Source organism: Oncorhynchus masou, chromosome 23 (assembly GCF_036934945.1).
Source record: "Oncorhynchus masou masou isolate Uvic2021 chromosome 23, UVic_Omas_1.1, whole genome shotgun sequence".
Lineage (NCBI taxonomy): Eukaryota > Metazoa > Chordata > Actinopteri > Salmoniformes > Salmonidae > Oncorhynchus > Oncorhynchus masou.
Window position 1 is genome coordinate 5112249 of NC_088234.1, and position 16506 is coordinate 5128754.

Genomic DNA, 16506 nt, shown 5'->3' on the forward strand with positions numbered 1-16506 from the left:
GTTGGGATAACAGCTGGCTGTAACCCCGCCCCAGAAGAGGGATTTGGGATAACAGCTGGCTGTGACCCCGCCTCCAGAAGAGGGAGTAGGGACAACGGCGGGCTGTGACCCCGCCCCCAGAAGAGGGAGTAGGGATAACGGCGGGCTGTGACCCCACCCTCAGAAGAGGGAGTAGGGATAACGGCGGGCTGTGACCCCACCCTCAGAAGAGGGAGTAGGGATGACGGCTGGTTGTGACCCCACCCTCAGAAGAGGGAGTTGGGATAACGGCGGGCTGTGACCCCACCCTCAGAAGAGGGAGTAGGGATAACGGCTGGCTGTGACCCCACCCTCAGAAGAGGGAGTAGGGATGACGGCTGGTTGTGACCCCACCCTCAGAAGAGGGAGTTGGGATAACGGCGGGCTGTGACCCCACCCTCAGAAGAGGGAGTAGGGATGACGGCTGGCTGTGACCCCACCCTCAGAAGAGGGAGTAGGGATGACGGCTGGTTGTGACCCCACCCTCAGAAGAGGGAGTTGGGATAACGGCGGGCTGTGACCCCACCCTCAGAAGAGGGAGTAGGGATAACGGCTGGCTGTGACCCCACCCTCAGAAGAGGGAGTAGGGATGACGGCTGGTTGTGACCCCACCCTCAGAAGAGGGAGTAGGGATAACGGCGGGCTGTGACCCCACCCTCAGAAGAGGGAGTTGGGATAACGGCTGGCTGTGACCCTGCCCCCAGAAGGGGGAGTTGGGATAACGGCGGGCTGTGACCCCACCCTCAGAAGAGGGAGTAGGGATAACGGCTGGCTGTGACCCCACCCTCAGAAGAGGGAGTAGGGATGACGGCTGGTTGTGACCCCACCCTCAGAAGAGGGAGTTGGGATAACGGCTGGCTGTGACCCCACCCTCAGAAGAGGGAGTATGGATAACGGCTGGCTGTGACCCCACCCTCAGAAGAGGGAGTAGGGATGACGGCTGGTTGTGACCCCACCCTCAGAAGAGGGAGTAGGGATAACGGCGGGCTGTGACCCCACCCTCAGAAGAGGCAGTTGGGATAACGGCTGGCTGTGACCCCACCCTCAGAAGAGGCAGTTGGGATAACGGCTGGCTGTGACCCTGCCCCCAGAAGGGGGAGTTGGGATAACGGCGAGCTGTGACCCTGCCCCCAGAAGGGGGAGTTGGGATAACGGCGGGCTGTGACCCCGCCCCCAGAAGAGGGAGTATGGATAACGGCGGGCTGTGACCCCACCCCAGAAGAGGGAGTATGGATAACGGCGGGCTGTGACCCCACCCCAGAAGAGGGAGTATGGATAACGGCGGGCTGTGACCCTGCCCCCAGAAGGGGGAGTATGGATAACGGCGGGCTGTGACCCTGCCCCCAGAAGGGGGAGTATGGATAACGGCGGGCTGTGACCCTGCCCCCAGAAGGGGGAGTTGGGATAACGGCGGGCTGTGACCCTGCCCCCAGAAGGGGGAGTTGGGATAACGGCTGGCTGTGACCCTGCCCCCAGAAGGGGGAGTTGGGATAACGGCGAGCTGTGACCCCGCCTCCAGAAGAGGGAGTTGGGATAACGGCGGGCTGTGACCCTGCCCCCAGAAGGGGGAGTTGGGATAACGGCGGGCTGTGACCCCACCCCCAGAAGAGGGAGTAGGGATAACGGCTGGCTGTGACCCTGCCCCCAGAAGAGGGAGTATGGATAACGGCGGGCTGTGACCCTTCCCCCAGAAGAGGGAGTATGGATAACGGCAGGCTGTGACCCCGCCCCCAGAAGAGGGAGTATGGATAACGGCTGGCTGTGACCCTGCCTCCAGAAGAGGGAGTAGGGATAACGGCTGGCTGTCACCCTGCCCCCATAAGAGGGAGTATGGATAACGGCGGGCTGTGACCCCACCCCCAGAAGAGGGAGTTGGGATAACGGCTGGCTGTGACCCTGCCTCCAGAAGAGGGAGTATGGATAACGGCGGGCTGTGACCCCACCCCCAGAAGAGGGAGTAGGGATGACGGCTGGCTGTGACCCTGCCCCCAGAAGGGGGAGTATGGATAACGGCGGGCTGTGACCCCACCCCCAGAAGAGGGAGTAGGGATAACGGCTGGCTGTGACCCCACCCCCAGAAGAGGGAGTAGGGATAACGGCTGGCTGTGACCCCGCCCCCAGAAGGGGGAGTTGGGATAACGGCGGGCTGTGACCCCGCCCCCAGAAGGGGGAGTTGGGATAACGGCTGGCTGTGACCCCGCCCCAGAAGAGGGAGTTGGGATAACGGCTGGCTGTGACCCCGCCTCCAGAAGAGGGAGTAGGGATAACGGCTGGCTGTGACCCCGCCCCCAGAAGAGGGAGTTGGGATAACGGCTGGCTGTGACCCCGCCCCCAGAAGAGGAAGTTGGGATAACGGCTGGCTGTGACCCCGCCCCCAGAAGGGGGAGTTGGGATAACAGCTGGCTGTAACCCCGCCCCAGAAGAGGGATTTGGGATAACAGCTGTCTGTGACCCCGCCCCCAGAAGAGGGAGTATGGATAACGGCGGGCTGTGACCCTGCCCCCAGAAGGGGGAGTATGGATAACGGCGGGCTGTGACCCTGCCCCCAGAAGGGGGAGTATGGATAACGGCGGGCTGTGACCCCGCCTCCAGAAGAGGGAGTAGGGATAACGGCTGGCTGTGACCCTGCCCCCAGAAGAGGGATTATGGATAACGGCGGGCTGTGACCCCGCCTCCAGAAGAGGGAGTAGGGATAACGGCGGGCTGTGACCCCGCCTCCAGAAGAGGGAGTAGGGATAACGGCGGGCTGTGACCCTGCCCCCAGAAGAGGGAGTATGGATAACGGCGGGCTGTGACCCTGCCCCCAGAAGGGGGAGTATGGATAACGGCGGGCTGTGACCCCGCCCCCAGAAGGGGGAGTTGGGATAACGGCGGGCTGTGACCCCGCCCCCAGAAGGGGGAGTATGGATAACGGCGGGCTGTGACCCCGCCCCCAGAAGGGGGAGTATGGATAACGGCGGGCTGTGACCCCGCCCCCAGAAGGCGGAGTTGGGATAACGGCTGGCTGTGACCCCGCCCCAGAAGAGGGAGTTGGGATAACGGCTGGCTGTGACCCCGCCTCCAGAAGAGGGAGTAGGGATAACGGCTGGCTGTGACCCCGCCCCCAGAAGAGGGAGTTGGGATAACGGCTGGCTGTGACCCCGCCCCCAGAAGAGGAAGTTGGGATAACGGCTGGCTGTGACCCCGCCCCCAGAAGGGGGAGTTGGGATAACAGTTGGCTGTAACCCCGCCCCAGAAGAGGGATTTGGGATAACAGCTGTCTGTGACCCCGCCTCCAGAAGAGGGAGTAGGGACAACGGCAGGCTGTGACCCCACCCTCAGAAGAGGGAGTAGGGATGACGGCTGGTTGTGACCCCACCCTCAGAAGAGGGAGTAGGGATAACGGCTGGCTGTGACCCCACCCTCAGAAGAGGGAGTAGGGATGACGGCTGGTTGTGACCCCACCCTCAGAAGAGGGAGTAGGGATAACGGCGGGCTGTGACCCTGCCCCCAGAAGGGGGAGTTGGGATAACGGCGGGCTGTGACCCTGCCCCCAGAAGGGGGAGTTGGGATAACGGCTGGCTGTGACCCTGCCCCCAGAAGGGGGAGTTGGGATAACGGCGAGCTGTGACCCTGCCCCCAGAAGGGGGAGTTGGGATAACGGCGGGCTGTGACCCCGCCTCCAGAAGAGGGAGTAGGGATAACGGCAGGCTGTGACCCTTCCCCCAGAAGAGGGAGTATGGATAACGGCGGGCTGTGACCCTGCCCCCAGAAGGGGGAGTTGGGATAACGGCTGGCTGTGACCCCGCCCCAGAAGAGGGAGTTGGGATAACGGCTGGCTGTGACCCCGCCTCCAGAAGAGGGAGTAGGGATAACGGCTGGCTGTGACCCCGCCCCCAGAAGAGGGAGTTGGGATAACGGCTGGCTGTGACCCCCCCCCAGAAGAGGAAGTTGGGATAACGGCTGGCTGTGACCCCGCCCCCAGAAGGGGGAGTTGGGATAACAGCTGGCTGTGACCCCGCCTCCAGAAGAGGGAGTAGGGACAACGGCGAGCTGTGACCCCGCCCCCAGAAGGGGGAGTTGGGATAACAGCTGGCTGTAACCCCGCCCCAGAAGAGGGAGTTGGGATAACAGCTGGCTGTGACCCCGCCTCCAGAAGAGGGAGTTGGGATAACGGCTGGCTGTGACCCTGCCCCCAGAAGGGGGAGTTGGGATAACGGCTGGCTGTGACCCTGCCCCCAGAAGAGGGAGTAGGGATAACGGCTGGCTGTGACCCTGCCCCCAGAAGAGGGAGTAGGGACAACGGCGAGCTGTGACCCTGCCTCCAGAAGAGGGAGTAGGGATAATGTCTGGCTGTGACCCTGCCCCCAGAAGAGGGAGTAGGGACAACGGCGAGCTGTGACCCTGCCTCCAGAAGAGGGAGTAGGGATAATGTCTGGCTGTGACCCTGCCCCCAGAAGAGGGAGTATGGATAACGGCGGGCTGTGACCCCACCCCCAGAAGAGGGAGTATGGATAACGGCTGGCTGTGACCCCACCCCCAGAAGAGGGAGTATGGATAACGGCGGGCTGTGACCCCACCCCAGAAGAGGGAGTAGGGATAACGGCGGGCTGTGACCCCACCCCCAGAAGAGGGAGTATGGATAAAGGCTGGCTGTGACCCCACCCCCAGAAGAGGGAGTTGGGATAACGGCTGGCTGTGACCCCACCCCAGAAGAGGGAGTAGGGATAACGGCTGGCTGTGACCCTGCCCCCAGAAGAGGGAGTAGGGATAACGGCTGGCTGTGACCCCACCCCCAGAAGAGGGAGTTGGGATAACGGCTGGCTGTGACCCCACCCCCAGAAGAGGGAGTATGGATAACGGCTGGCTGTGACCCTGCCCCCAGAAGAGGGAGTATGGATAACGGCTGGCTGTGACCCTGCCCCCAGAAGGGGGAGTTGGGATAACGGCTGGCTGTGACCCCGCCCCCAGAAGAGGGAGTATGGATAACGGCGGGCTGTGACCCTGCCCCCAGAAGAGGGAGTATGGATAACGGCGGGCTGTGACCCCGCCCCCAGAAGAGGGAGTATGGATAACGGCGGGCTGTGACCCCGCCCCCAGAAGAGGGAGTAGGGATAACGGCTGGCTGTGACCCTGCCCCCAGAAGAGGGAGTAGGGATAACGGCTGGCTGTGACCCTGCCCCCAGAAGAGGGAGTATGGATAACGGCTGGCTGTGACCCTGCCCCCAGAAGAGGGAGTATGGATAAAGGCTGGTTGTGACCCCACCCCCAGAAGGGGGAGTTGGGATAACGGCGAGCTGTGACATTGCCCCCAGAAGAGGGAGTATGGATAACGGCGGGCTGTGACCCCACCCCAGAAGAGGGAGTTGGGATAACGGCTGGCTGTGACCCCACCCCAGAAGAGGGAGTTGGGATAACGGCTGGCTGTGACCCCACCCCAGAAGAGGGAGTTGGGATAACGGCTGGCTGTGACCCCGCCCCAGAAGAGGGAGTATGGATAACGGCGGGCTGTGACCCTGCCCCCAGAAGAGGGAGTATGGATAACGGCGGGCTGTGACCCCGCCCCCAGAAGAGGGAGTATGGATAACGGCGGGCTGTGACCCCGCCCCCAGAAGAGGGAGTATGGATAACGGCGGGCTGTGACCCTGCCCCCAGAAGAGGGAGTAGGGATAACGGCGGGCTGTGACCCTGCCCCCAGAAGAGGGAGTATGGATAACGGCTGGCTGTGACCCTGCCCCCAGAAGAGGGAGTATGGATAACGGCGGGCTGTGACCCTGCCCCCAGAAGAGGGAGTATGGATAACGGCGGGCTGTGACCCTGCCCCCAGAAGAGGGAGTATGGATAACGGCGAGCTGTGACCCTGCCCCCAGAAGGGGGAGTATGGATAACGGCTGGCTGTGACCCTGCCCCCAGAAGAGGGAGTAGGGATAACGGCGGGCTGTGACCCTGCCCCCAGAAGAGGGAGTATGGATAACGGCTGGCTGTGACCCTGCCCCCAGAAGAGGGAGTAGGGATAACGGCGGGCTGTGACCCTGCCCCCAGAAGAGGGAGTATGGATAACGGCTGGCTGTGACCCTGCCCCCAGAAGGGGGAGTTGGGATAACGGCGGGCTGTGACCCTGCCCCCAGAAGAGGGAGTATGGATAACGGCCGGCTGTGACCCTGCCCCCAGAAGAGGGAGTAGGGATAACGGCGGGCTGTGACCCTGCCCCCAGAAGAGGGAGTATGGATAACGGCTGGCTGTGACCCTGCCCCCAGAAGAGGGAGTAGGGATAACGGCGGGCTGTGACCCTGCCCCCAGAAGAGGGAGTATGGATAACGGCTGGCTGTGACCCTGCCCCCAGAAGGGGGAGTTGGGATAACGGCGGGCTGTGACCCTGCCCCCAGAAGAGGGAGTATGGATAACGGCTGGCTGTGACCCTGCCCCCAGAAGAGGGAGTATGGATAACGGCGGGCTGTGACCCTGCCCCCAGAAGGGGGAGTTGGGATAACGGCGAGCTGTGACCCTGCCCCCAGAAGGGGGAGTTGGGATAACGGCTGGCTGTGACCCTGCCCCCAGAAGAGGGAGTAGGGATAACGGCGGGCTGTGACCCTGCCCCCAGAAGGGGGAGTTGGGATAACGGCGGGCTGTGACCCTGCCCCCAGAAGAGGGAGTATGGATAACGGCTGGCTGTGACCCTGCCCCCAGAAGAGGGAGTATGGATAACGGCGGGCTGTGACCCTGCCCCCAGAAGGGGAGTTGGGATAACGGCGAGCTGTGACCCTGCCCCCAGAAGGGGAGTTGGGATAACGGCTGGCTGTGACCCTGCCCCCAGAAGAGGGAGTAGGGATAACGGCGGGCTGTGACCCTGCCCCCAGAAGAGGGAGTATGGATAACGGCTGGCTGTGACCCTGCCCCCAGAAGGGGAGTTGGGATAACGGCTGGCTGTGACCCTGCCCCCAGAAGAGGGAGTAGGGATAACGGCGGGCTGTGACCCTGCCCCCAGAAGAGGGAGTAGGGATAACGGCGGGCTGTGACCCTGCCCCCAGAAGAGGGAGTATGGATAACGGCTGGCTGTGACCCTGCCCCCAGAAGGGGGAGTTGGGATAACGGCTGGCTGTGACCCTGCCCCCAGAAGAGGGAGTATGGATAACGGCTGGCTGTGACCCTGCCCCCAGAAGAGGGAGTAGGGATAACGGCGGGCTGTGACCCTGCCCCCAGAAGAGGGAGTATGGATAACGGCTGGCTGTGACCCTGCCCCCAGAAGAGGGAGTAGGGATAACGGCGGGCTGTGACCCTGCCCCCAGAAGAGGGAGTATGGATAACGGCTGGCTGTGACCCTGCCCCCAGAAGAGGGAGTATGGATAACGGCGGGCTGTGACCCTGCCCCCAGAAGGGGGAGTTGGGATAACGGCGAGCTGTGACCCTGCCCCCAGAAGGGGGAGTTGGGATAACGGCTGGCTGTGACCCTGCCCCCAGAAGAGGGAGTAGGGATAACGGCGGGCTGTGACCCTGCCCCCAGAAGAGGGAGTATGGATAACGGCTGGCTGTGACCCTGCCCCCAGAAGGGGGAGTTGGGATAACGGCTGGCTGTGACCCTGCCCCCAGAAGAGGGAGTAGGGATAACGGCGGGCTGTGACCCTGCCCCCAGAAGAGGGAGTAGGGATAACGGCGGGCTGTGACCCTGCCCCCAGAAGAGGGAGTATGGATAACGGCTGGCTGTGACCCTGCCCCCAGAAGGGGAGTTGGGATAACGGCTGGCTGTGACCCTGCCCCCAGAAGAGGGAGTATGGATAACGGCTGGCTGTGACCCTGCCCCCAGAAGAGGGAGTAGGGATAACGGCGGGCTGTGACCCTGCCCCAGAAGAGGGAGTATGGATAACGGCTGGCTGTGACCCTGCCCCCAGAAGAGGGAGTAGGGATAACGGCGGGCTGTGACCCTGCCCCCAGAAGAGGGAGTATGGATAACGGCTGGCTGTGACCCTGCCCCCAGAAGGGGGAGTTGGGATAACGGCGGGCTGTGACCCTGCCCCCAGAAGAGGGAGTATGGATAACGGCTGGCTGTGACCCTGCCCCCAGAAGAGGGAGTATGGATAACGGCGGGCTGTGACCCTGCCCCCAGAAGGGGAGTTGGGATAACGGCGAGCTGTGACCCTGCCCCCAGAAGGGGAGTTGGGATAACGGCTGGCTGTGACCCTGCCCCCAGAAGAGGGAGTAGGGATAACGGCGGGCTGTGACCCTGCCCCCAGAAGAGGGAGTATGGATAACGGCTGGCTGTGACCCTGCCCCCAGAAGAGGGAGTAGGGATAACGGCGGGCTGTGACCCTGCCCCCAGAAGAGGGAGTATGGATAACGGCTGGCTGTGACCCTGCCCCCAGAAGGGGAGTTGGGATAACGGCGGGCTGTGACCCTGCCCCCAGAAGAGGGAGTATGGATAACGGCTGGCTGTGACCCTGCCCCCAGAAGAGGGAGTATGGATAACGGCGGGCTGTGACCCTGCCCCCAGAAGGGGGAGTTGGGATAACGGCGAGCTGTGACCCTGCCCCCAGAAGGGGGAGTTGGGATAACGGCGGGCTGTGACCCTGCCCCCAGAAGAGGGAGTATGGATAACGGCGGGCTGTGACCCCGCCCCCAGAAGAGGGAGTATGGATAACGGCGGGCTGTGACCCCACCCCCAGAAGAGGGAGTAGGGATAACGGCGGGCTGTGACCCTGCCCCCAGAAGAGGGAGTAGGGATAACGGCGGGCTGTGACCCCGCCTCCAGAAGAGGGAGTAGGGATAATGTCTGGCTGTGACCCTGCCCCCAGAAGGGGGAGTATGGATAACGGCGGGCTGTGACCCCGCCTCCAGAAGAGGGAGTAGGGATAACGGCTGGCTGTGACCCTGCCCCCAGAAGAGGGAGTATGGATAACGGCGGGCTGTGACCCCGCCTCCAGAAGAGGGAGTAGGGATAACGGCTGGCTGTGACCCCGCCCCCAGAAGAGGGAGTATGGATAACGGCGGGCTGTGACCCCACCTCCAGAAGAGGGAGTATGGATAACGGCGGGCTGTGACCCCGCCCCCAGAAGAGGGAGTAGGGATAACGGCTGGCTGTGACCCTGCCCCCAGAAGAGGGAGTATGGATAACGGCGGGCTGTGACCCCGCCTCCAGAAGAGGGAGTAGGGATAACGGCTGGCTGTGACCCCGCCCCCAGAAGAGGGAGTATGGATAACGGCGGGCTGTGACCCCGCCTCCAGAAGAGGGAGTATGGATAACGGCGGGCTGTGACCCCGCAGGACTAATAAAAGCTTGTTATGATAATTTAACCATGTTTTGTTAGCGTTTGTTTATATTTACTTTGTTTACAAACATTGGAGTAAAACAAGGTTTTTTTGGGGGGTGGGGTTTCTGATGGAGTGTGACAGTTGAACAGAGATCATGAGGCATCTATAAGTTATATTCTTCAACAATCTATGAATATATATATATAATGACGTTTTTTATTTTTTATTCTGTTACAACTCCTGATTCCCCCTTTAATTCCCAAACGTTAGATTTTAAAATCATCCCTTAGTTCTAGAATCCTCTCCCAGCACATCATACCGTCTCACACAGCCTTCTCTTGTGGTACACCATTGGTCAGCAGTCACCTAGGTCACACACTCCCCAGGGCCCTTAACCAATAGGACGCTCTATCCCAGATGCTACCTGTCCTCACCATCTGTCTAAGATTGTATCCCAAATGGTAGCATATTCCCTATATAGTGCACTTCTTCCTTATATAATGTGCTGCTTGACCCGATGACTCTGGTCAAAAGTAGTGCACTATATAGGGAATAGGGTGCTATAGTAGTGCACTATATAGGGGAAAGGGTGCCATTTGGGACGAAGCCCACGCATTGTCCTGTCAGGTACTTGTAGTGTACTTGGTGGGTACTTAGGCTTCGTGCCACACTGTTAGTTGTCATTTGGTCGATGGCAGAGGTACGCAGTGAGGTGGAGACCAGTTCTCTAGGTCTAGGAGCCCCAGAGTCGGCAGATTACCCCCAGCTACCACACCCTGCTGCAGACTCTACGCTGCCTGTAGCAGAGCCCCTGAAGGTACCGGAGGACCCCCAGCCAGAGACACAGGCTGAGCCTGACACCTGTCCATTGCCACCCAGGAGGATGTGGGAGGACAGCTTCGACACAGAGAAGTGAGTTTTATTCTAGAAGGGGTTCTGTCTGTGTTCTATCCAGTGTCCTGTGTTCTAAAGTGTTTCCTGTTTCCTGAGCGTTCTGTCAAATGTTATAGTCTAGTGTGTTTTGTGTTCTAGAGGGTTCTGTCTAGTGTTCTGTGTTCTAGAAGGTTCTGTCTGTATACTAGTCTAGTGTTCTGTGTTCTCGAAGGTTCTGTCGGTGAAATACTCTAATGTTTTGTGTTTCAGACTAAGTGTTCCGTCTGTGTTCTAATGTTCTGTGTTCTATAGGGTTCTGTCTATGTTGTAGTCTAGTGTGTTAATCTAGAGGGTTCTGTCTGCATTCTAGAATGGGACAGAATCATCGGCAGGAAGCTGATAACTAATATAGTTCACCGTCTTTAAAATTGGTATCTTGTGAGAGTTATCAATCATATCAGATCCACATTTCACAGCCGCACACACACACAGCCGCACACACAGCCGCACACACAGCCGCACACACACACACACACACACACACACACGCTACGCTACACCCCCCCACCACACTAACTCTGTGTATTCTCCTCTGCCAGTTACTCAGCGGTGTCGTGGAGGCAGTATTTTGACCAGTCGGAGGACATCCCAGTAGGACCGTCAGAGACCAGAGATGTGTTCAGGGTCTACAGGAACGGTACTGATGGACCACTACTGGTTCTGCTGCACGGAGGGGGACACTCTGCCTTGTCCTGGGCTGTTTTTACTGTGAGTCCACTATCTTTACAATTATCATCTACAGCTCGGTGAACGCCGTTCACAATCCTACAAGGTTACATGCCTTCCACAGAGTTCAGTCCTGTCTGACCCATTACTCTGACCCATTACTCTGAACCATTACTCTGAACCATTACTCTGGCCCATTACTCTGACCCATTACTCTGACCCATTACTCTGACCCATTACTCTGACCCATTACTCTGAACCATTACTCTGACCCATTACTCTGACCTATTACTCTGAACCATTACTCTGAACTATTACTCTGAACTGAACCATTACTCTGAACTATTACTCTGACCCATTACTCTGACCCATTACTCTGACCCATTACTCTGAACCATTACTCTGAACCATTACTCTAAACTGAACCATTATTCTGAACTATTACTCTGACCCATTACTCTGACCCATTACTCTGACCCATTACTCTGAACCATTACTCTGAACCATTACTCTGAACCATTACTCTGACCCATTACTCTGAACCATTACTCTAAACTAAACCATTACTCTGAACCATTACTCTGAACAATTACTCTAAACTAAACCATTACTCTAAACTAATCCATTACTCTAAACTAAACCATTACTCTAAACTAAACCATTACTCTAAACTAATCCATTACTCTAAACTAATCCATTACGCTAAACTGAACCATTACTCTGAACTATTACTCTGACCCATTACTCTGACCCATTACTCTGAACCATTACTCTGAACCATTACTCTGAACCATTACTCTGAACAATTACTCTAAACTAATCCATTACTCTAAACTAATCCATTACTCTAAACTAATCCATTACTCTAAACCTTTACTCTAAACTAAAACATTACTCTAAACTAATCCATTACTCTAAACCATTACTCTAAACTAAACCATTACTCTAAACCTTTACTCTAAACTATACCATTACTCTAAACTAAACCATTACTCTAAACTGAACCATTACTCTAAACTAATCCATTACTCTAAACCTTTACTCTAAACTAAACCTTTACTCAAAACTAAACCATTACTCTAAACTGAACCATTACTCTACTCTGACCCATTACTCTGAACCATTACTCTGACCCATTACTCTGAACCATTACTCTGACCCATTACTCTGAACTATTACTCTGAACTGAACCATTACTCTAAACTGAACCATTACTCTGCCCCATTACTCTGACCCATTACTCTGAACCATTACTCTGACCCATTACTCTGAACCATTACTCTGAACCATTACTCTGAACTATTACTCTGAACTGAACCATTACTCTAAACTGAACCATTACTCTAAACTGAACCATTACTCTGCCCCATTACTCTGACCCAGTACTCTGACCCATTACTCTGAACCATTACTCTGAACCATTACTCTGAACCATTACTCTGACCCATTACTCTGACCCATTACTCTGAACCATTACTCTAAACTGAACCATTACTCTGCCCCATTACTCTGACCCAGTACTCTCGGTCCTGTGTGGCTCAGTCGGTAGAGCATGGCGCTTGCAACGCCAAGCGTCGTGGGTTCGATTCCCGCTGGGGCCACCCATATGTAAAAGTAGTGGCCCCAGCCGACTTGTAAGTCGCTTTGGACAAAAGCGTCTGCTAAATGGGATATATTATTATTTATTATATTTACTCTGACCCATTACTCTGAACCATTACTCTGACCCATTACTCTGAACCATTACTCTGAACCATTACTCTGACCCATTACTCTGCCCCATTACTCTGACCCAGTACTCTGACCCATTACTCTGACCCATTACTCTGACCCATTACTCTGAACTATTACTCTGAACCATTACTCTGACCCATTACTCTGAACTATTACTCTGAACCATTACTCTGACCCATTACTCTGAACCATTACTCTGAACCATTACTCTGACCCATTACTCTGAACCATTACTCTGACCCATTACTCTGAACCATTACTCTGAACCATTACTCTGAACCATTACTCTGACCCATTACTCTGAACCATTACTCTGACCCATTACTCTGAACCATTACTCTGAACCATTACTCTGAACCATTACTCTGACCCATTACTCTGACCCATTACTCTGAACCATTACTCTGAACTGACCCATTACTCTGAACCATTACTCTGAACTGAACCATTACTCTGAACCATTACTCTAAACCATTACTCTAAACTGAACCATTACTCTAAACTGAACCATTACTCTGAACCATTACTCTAAACTGAACCGTTACTCTAAACTGAACCATTACTCTGACCCATTACTCTGACCCATTACTCTGAACTATTACTCTGAACCATTACTCTGACCCATTACTCTGAACTATTACTCTAAACTGAACCATTACTCTGAACCATTACTCTAAACCATTACTCTAAACTGAACCATTACTCTGAACTGAACCATTACTCTGAACCATTACTCTAAACCATTACTCTAAACCATTACTCTAAACTGAACCATTACTCTGAACTGAACCATTACTCTGAACCATTACTTTAAACCATTACTCTAAACTGAACCATTACTCTAAACTGAACCGTTACTCTAAACTGAACCATTACTCTGAACTGAACCATTACTCTGACCCATTACTCTGACCCATTACTCTGAACCATTACTCTGAACCATTACTCTGAACCATTACTCTGAACCATTACTCTGAACTGAACCATTACTCTAAACTGAACCGTTACTCTAAACTGAACCATTACTCTAAACTGAACCATTACTCTAAACTGAACCATTACTCTAAACGGAACCATTACTCTAAACGGAACCATTACTCTGAACCATTACTCTGACCCATTACTCTGAACCATTACTCTGACCCATTACTCTGAACCATTACTCTGAACCATTACTCTGAACCATTACTCTGAACCATTACCCTGACCCATTACTCTAAACTGAACCATTACTCTGACCCATTACTCTGACCCATTACTCTGAACCATTACTCTGAACTATTCCTCTAAACTGAACCATTACTCTGAACCATTACTCTAAACCATTACTCTAAACCATTACTCTAAACTGAACCGTTACTCTAAACTGAACCATTACTCTAAACTGAACCATTACTCTAAACTGAACCATTACTCTAAACTGAACCATTACTCTGAACCATTACTCTAAACTGAACCATTACTCTAAACTGAACCATTACTCTAAACCATTACTCTAAACTGAACCATTACTCTAAACCATTACTCTAAACTGAACCATTACTCTAAACTGAACCATTACTCTAAACTGAACCATTACTCTAAACTAAACCATTACTCTAATCCATTACTCTAAACCAATCCATTACTCTAAACTAATCCATTACTCTAATCCATTACTCTAAACCTTTACTCTAAACTAATCCATTACTCTAAACCAATCCATTACTCTAAACCAATCCATTACTCTAAACTGTCTATACAATAAATATAGCATTTTTTGTGTGTTTTTACTGACCTTAAACACTTTCCATTCTTGTAAAAATAATAATGTCTGTTTTCTTTTGTTTCTATGTAAACTGTCCATACGGTCATCATCTATAATCTCCGGGCTCCTCCCCTGACCTCCATTTGAGATTTCCATTCCTGTTGTAATACCCGTTGTTCTTGTGAATCTGTCGCTCCGTCTCCTCGGTCTCCAGACAGCCATAGCCAGTAGGGTAACCTGCAGGGTGCTGGCCATGGACCTCAGGGGTCACGGTGAGTTCAGAGAGCAAAGGTCATCTCAGAATGCCACTCTCTTTGATTGTAGTCATGACAATAAGGGTGCCATTTTGGATCCGTCCATAGTGTTTAATATAGTCACATCATAAAGACATAAAAACCCAATGTTTACAGAATGTGTTCACCTCTCCTTCTCTCCAGGTTCCACCCAGGTACGTCAGTCAGACGACCTCTCCACACAGACCATGTCTAGGTAAGAAGATACACACCTAGACATGGTCTGTCCCTCTGCCTCTCACCTGTACCCCACCTGTCCCTCTACCTCTCACCTGTACCTTTACCTCTCACCTGTACCCCACCTGTCCCTCTACCTCTCACCTGTCCCTCTGCCTCTCACCTGTACCGCATCTGTCCCTCTACCTCTCACCTGTACCTTTACCTCTCACCTGTACCCCACCTGTCCCTCTACCTCTCACCTGTCCCTCTGCCTCTCACCTGTACCGCATCTGTCCCTCTACCTCTCACCTGTACCTTTACCTCTCACCTGTACCCCACCTGTCCCTCTACCTCTCACCTGTCCCTCTGCCTCTCACCTGTCCCTCTACCTCTCACCTGTCCCTCTGCCTCTCACCTGTCCCTCTACCTCTCACCTGTCCCTCTGCCTCTCACCTGTCCCTCTACCTCTCACCTGTCCCTCTGCCTCTCACCTGTCCCTCTACCTCTCACCTGTCCCTCTGCCTCTCACCTGTACCTTTACCTCTCACCTGTACCCCACCTGTCCCTCTACCTCTCACCTGTCCCTCTGCCTCTCACCTGTCCCTCTACCTCTCACCTGTCCCTCTGCCTCTCACCTGTACCGCATCTGTCCCTCTACCTCTCACCTGTACCTTTACCTCTCACCTGTACCCCACCTGTCCCTCTACCTCTCACCTGTCCCTCTGCCTCTCACCTGTCCCTCTACCTCTCACCTGTCCCTCTACCTCTCACCTGTACCTCACCTGTCCCTCTGCCTCTCACTTGTACATTACCTGTCCCTCTGCCTCTCACCTGTACAGCACCTGTCCCTCTATCTCTCACCTGTACCCCACCTGTCCCTCTACCTCTCACCTGTCCCTCTGTCTCTCACCTGTCCCTCTACCTCTCACCTGTCCCTCTGCCTCTCACCTGTCCCTCTGCCTCTCACCTGTCCCTCTACCTCCCACCTGTCCCTCTACCTCTCACCTGTACCTCACCTGTCCCTCTGCCTCTCACTTGTACATTACCTGTCCCTCTGCCTCTCACCTGTACAGCACCTGTCCCTCTATCTCTCACCTGTACCCCACCTGTCCCTCTACCTCTCACCTGTCCCTCTGTCTCTCACCTGTCCCTCTACCTCTCACCTGTCCCTCTGCCTCTCACCTGTCCCTCTGCCTCTCACCTGTCCCTCTACCTCCCACCTGTCCCTCTACCTCTCACCTGTACCTCACCTGTCCCTCTGCCTCTCACTTGTACATTACCTGTCCCTCTGCCTCTCACCTGTACAGCACCTGTCCCTCTATCTCTCACCTGTACCCCACCTGTCCCTCTACCTCTCACCTGTCCCTCTGTCTCTCACCTGTCCCTCTACCTCTCACCTGTCCCTCTATCTCTCACCTGTCCCTCTATCTCTCAACTGTCACACTATCTCTCACCTGTACATCACCGGTCCCTCTATCTCTCACCTGTACAGCACCTGTCCCTCTATCTCTCACCTGTACAACACCTGTCCCTCTATCTCTCACCTGTACAGCACCTGTCCCTCTATCTCTCACCTGTCCCTCTATCTCTCACCTGTACAGCACCTGTCCCTCTATCTCTCACCTGTACAGCACCTGTCCCTCTATCTCTCACCTGTACAACACCTGTCCCTATATCTCTCACCTGTCCCTCTGCCTCTCACCTGTCCCTCTACCTCTCACCTGTCCCTCTATC

The 16506-nt window shown here is 55.0% G+C and overlaps 1 protein-coding gene across 1 annotated transcript; it reads left to right on the forward strand.

Moving 5' to 3' along the window:
* Positions 1 to 9883: 9883 nt before the first annotated feature.
* On the forward strand, positions 9884 to 14842 carry LOC135510207 (protein phosphatase methylesterase 1-like). Its single transcript, XM_064931001.1, has 4 exons — positions 9884 to 10152; positions 10713 to 10881; positions 14535 to 14592; positions 14758 to 14842. The coding sequence occupies exons 1-4, from the start codon at positions 9932 to 9934 to the stop codon at positions 14811 to 14813; spliced, it is 504 nt and encodes a 167-aa protein (XP_064787073.1). The 5' UTR covers positions 9884 to 9931; the 3' UTR covers positions 14814 to 14842.
* The last annotated feature ends 1664 nt before the right edge of the window (positions 14843 to 16506 follow it).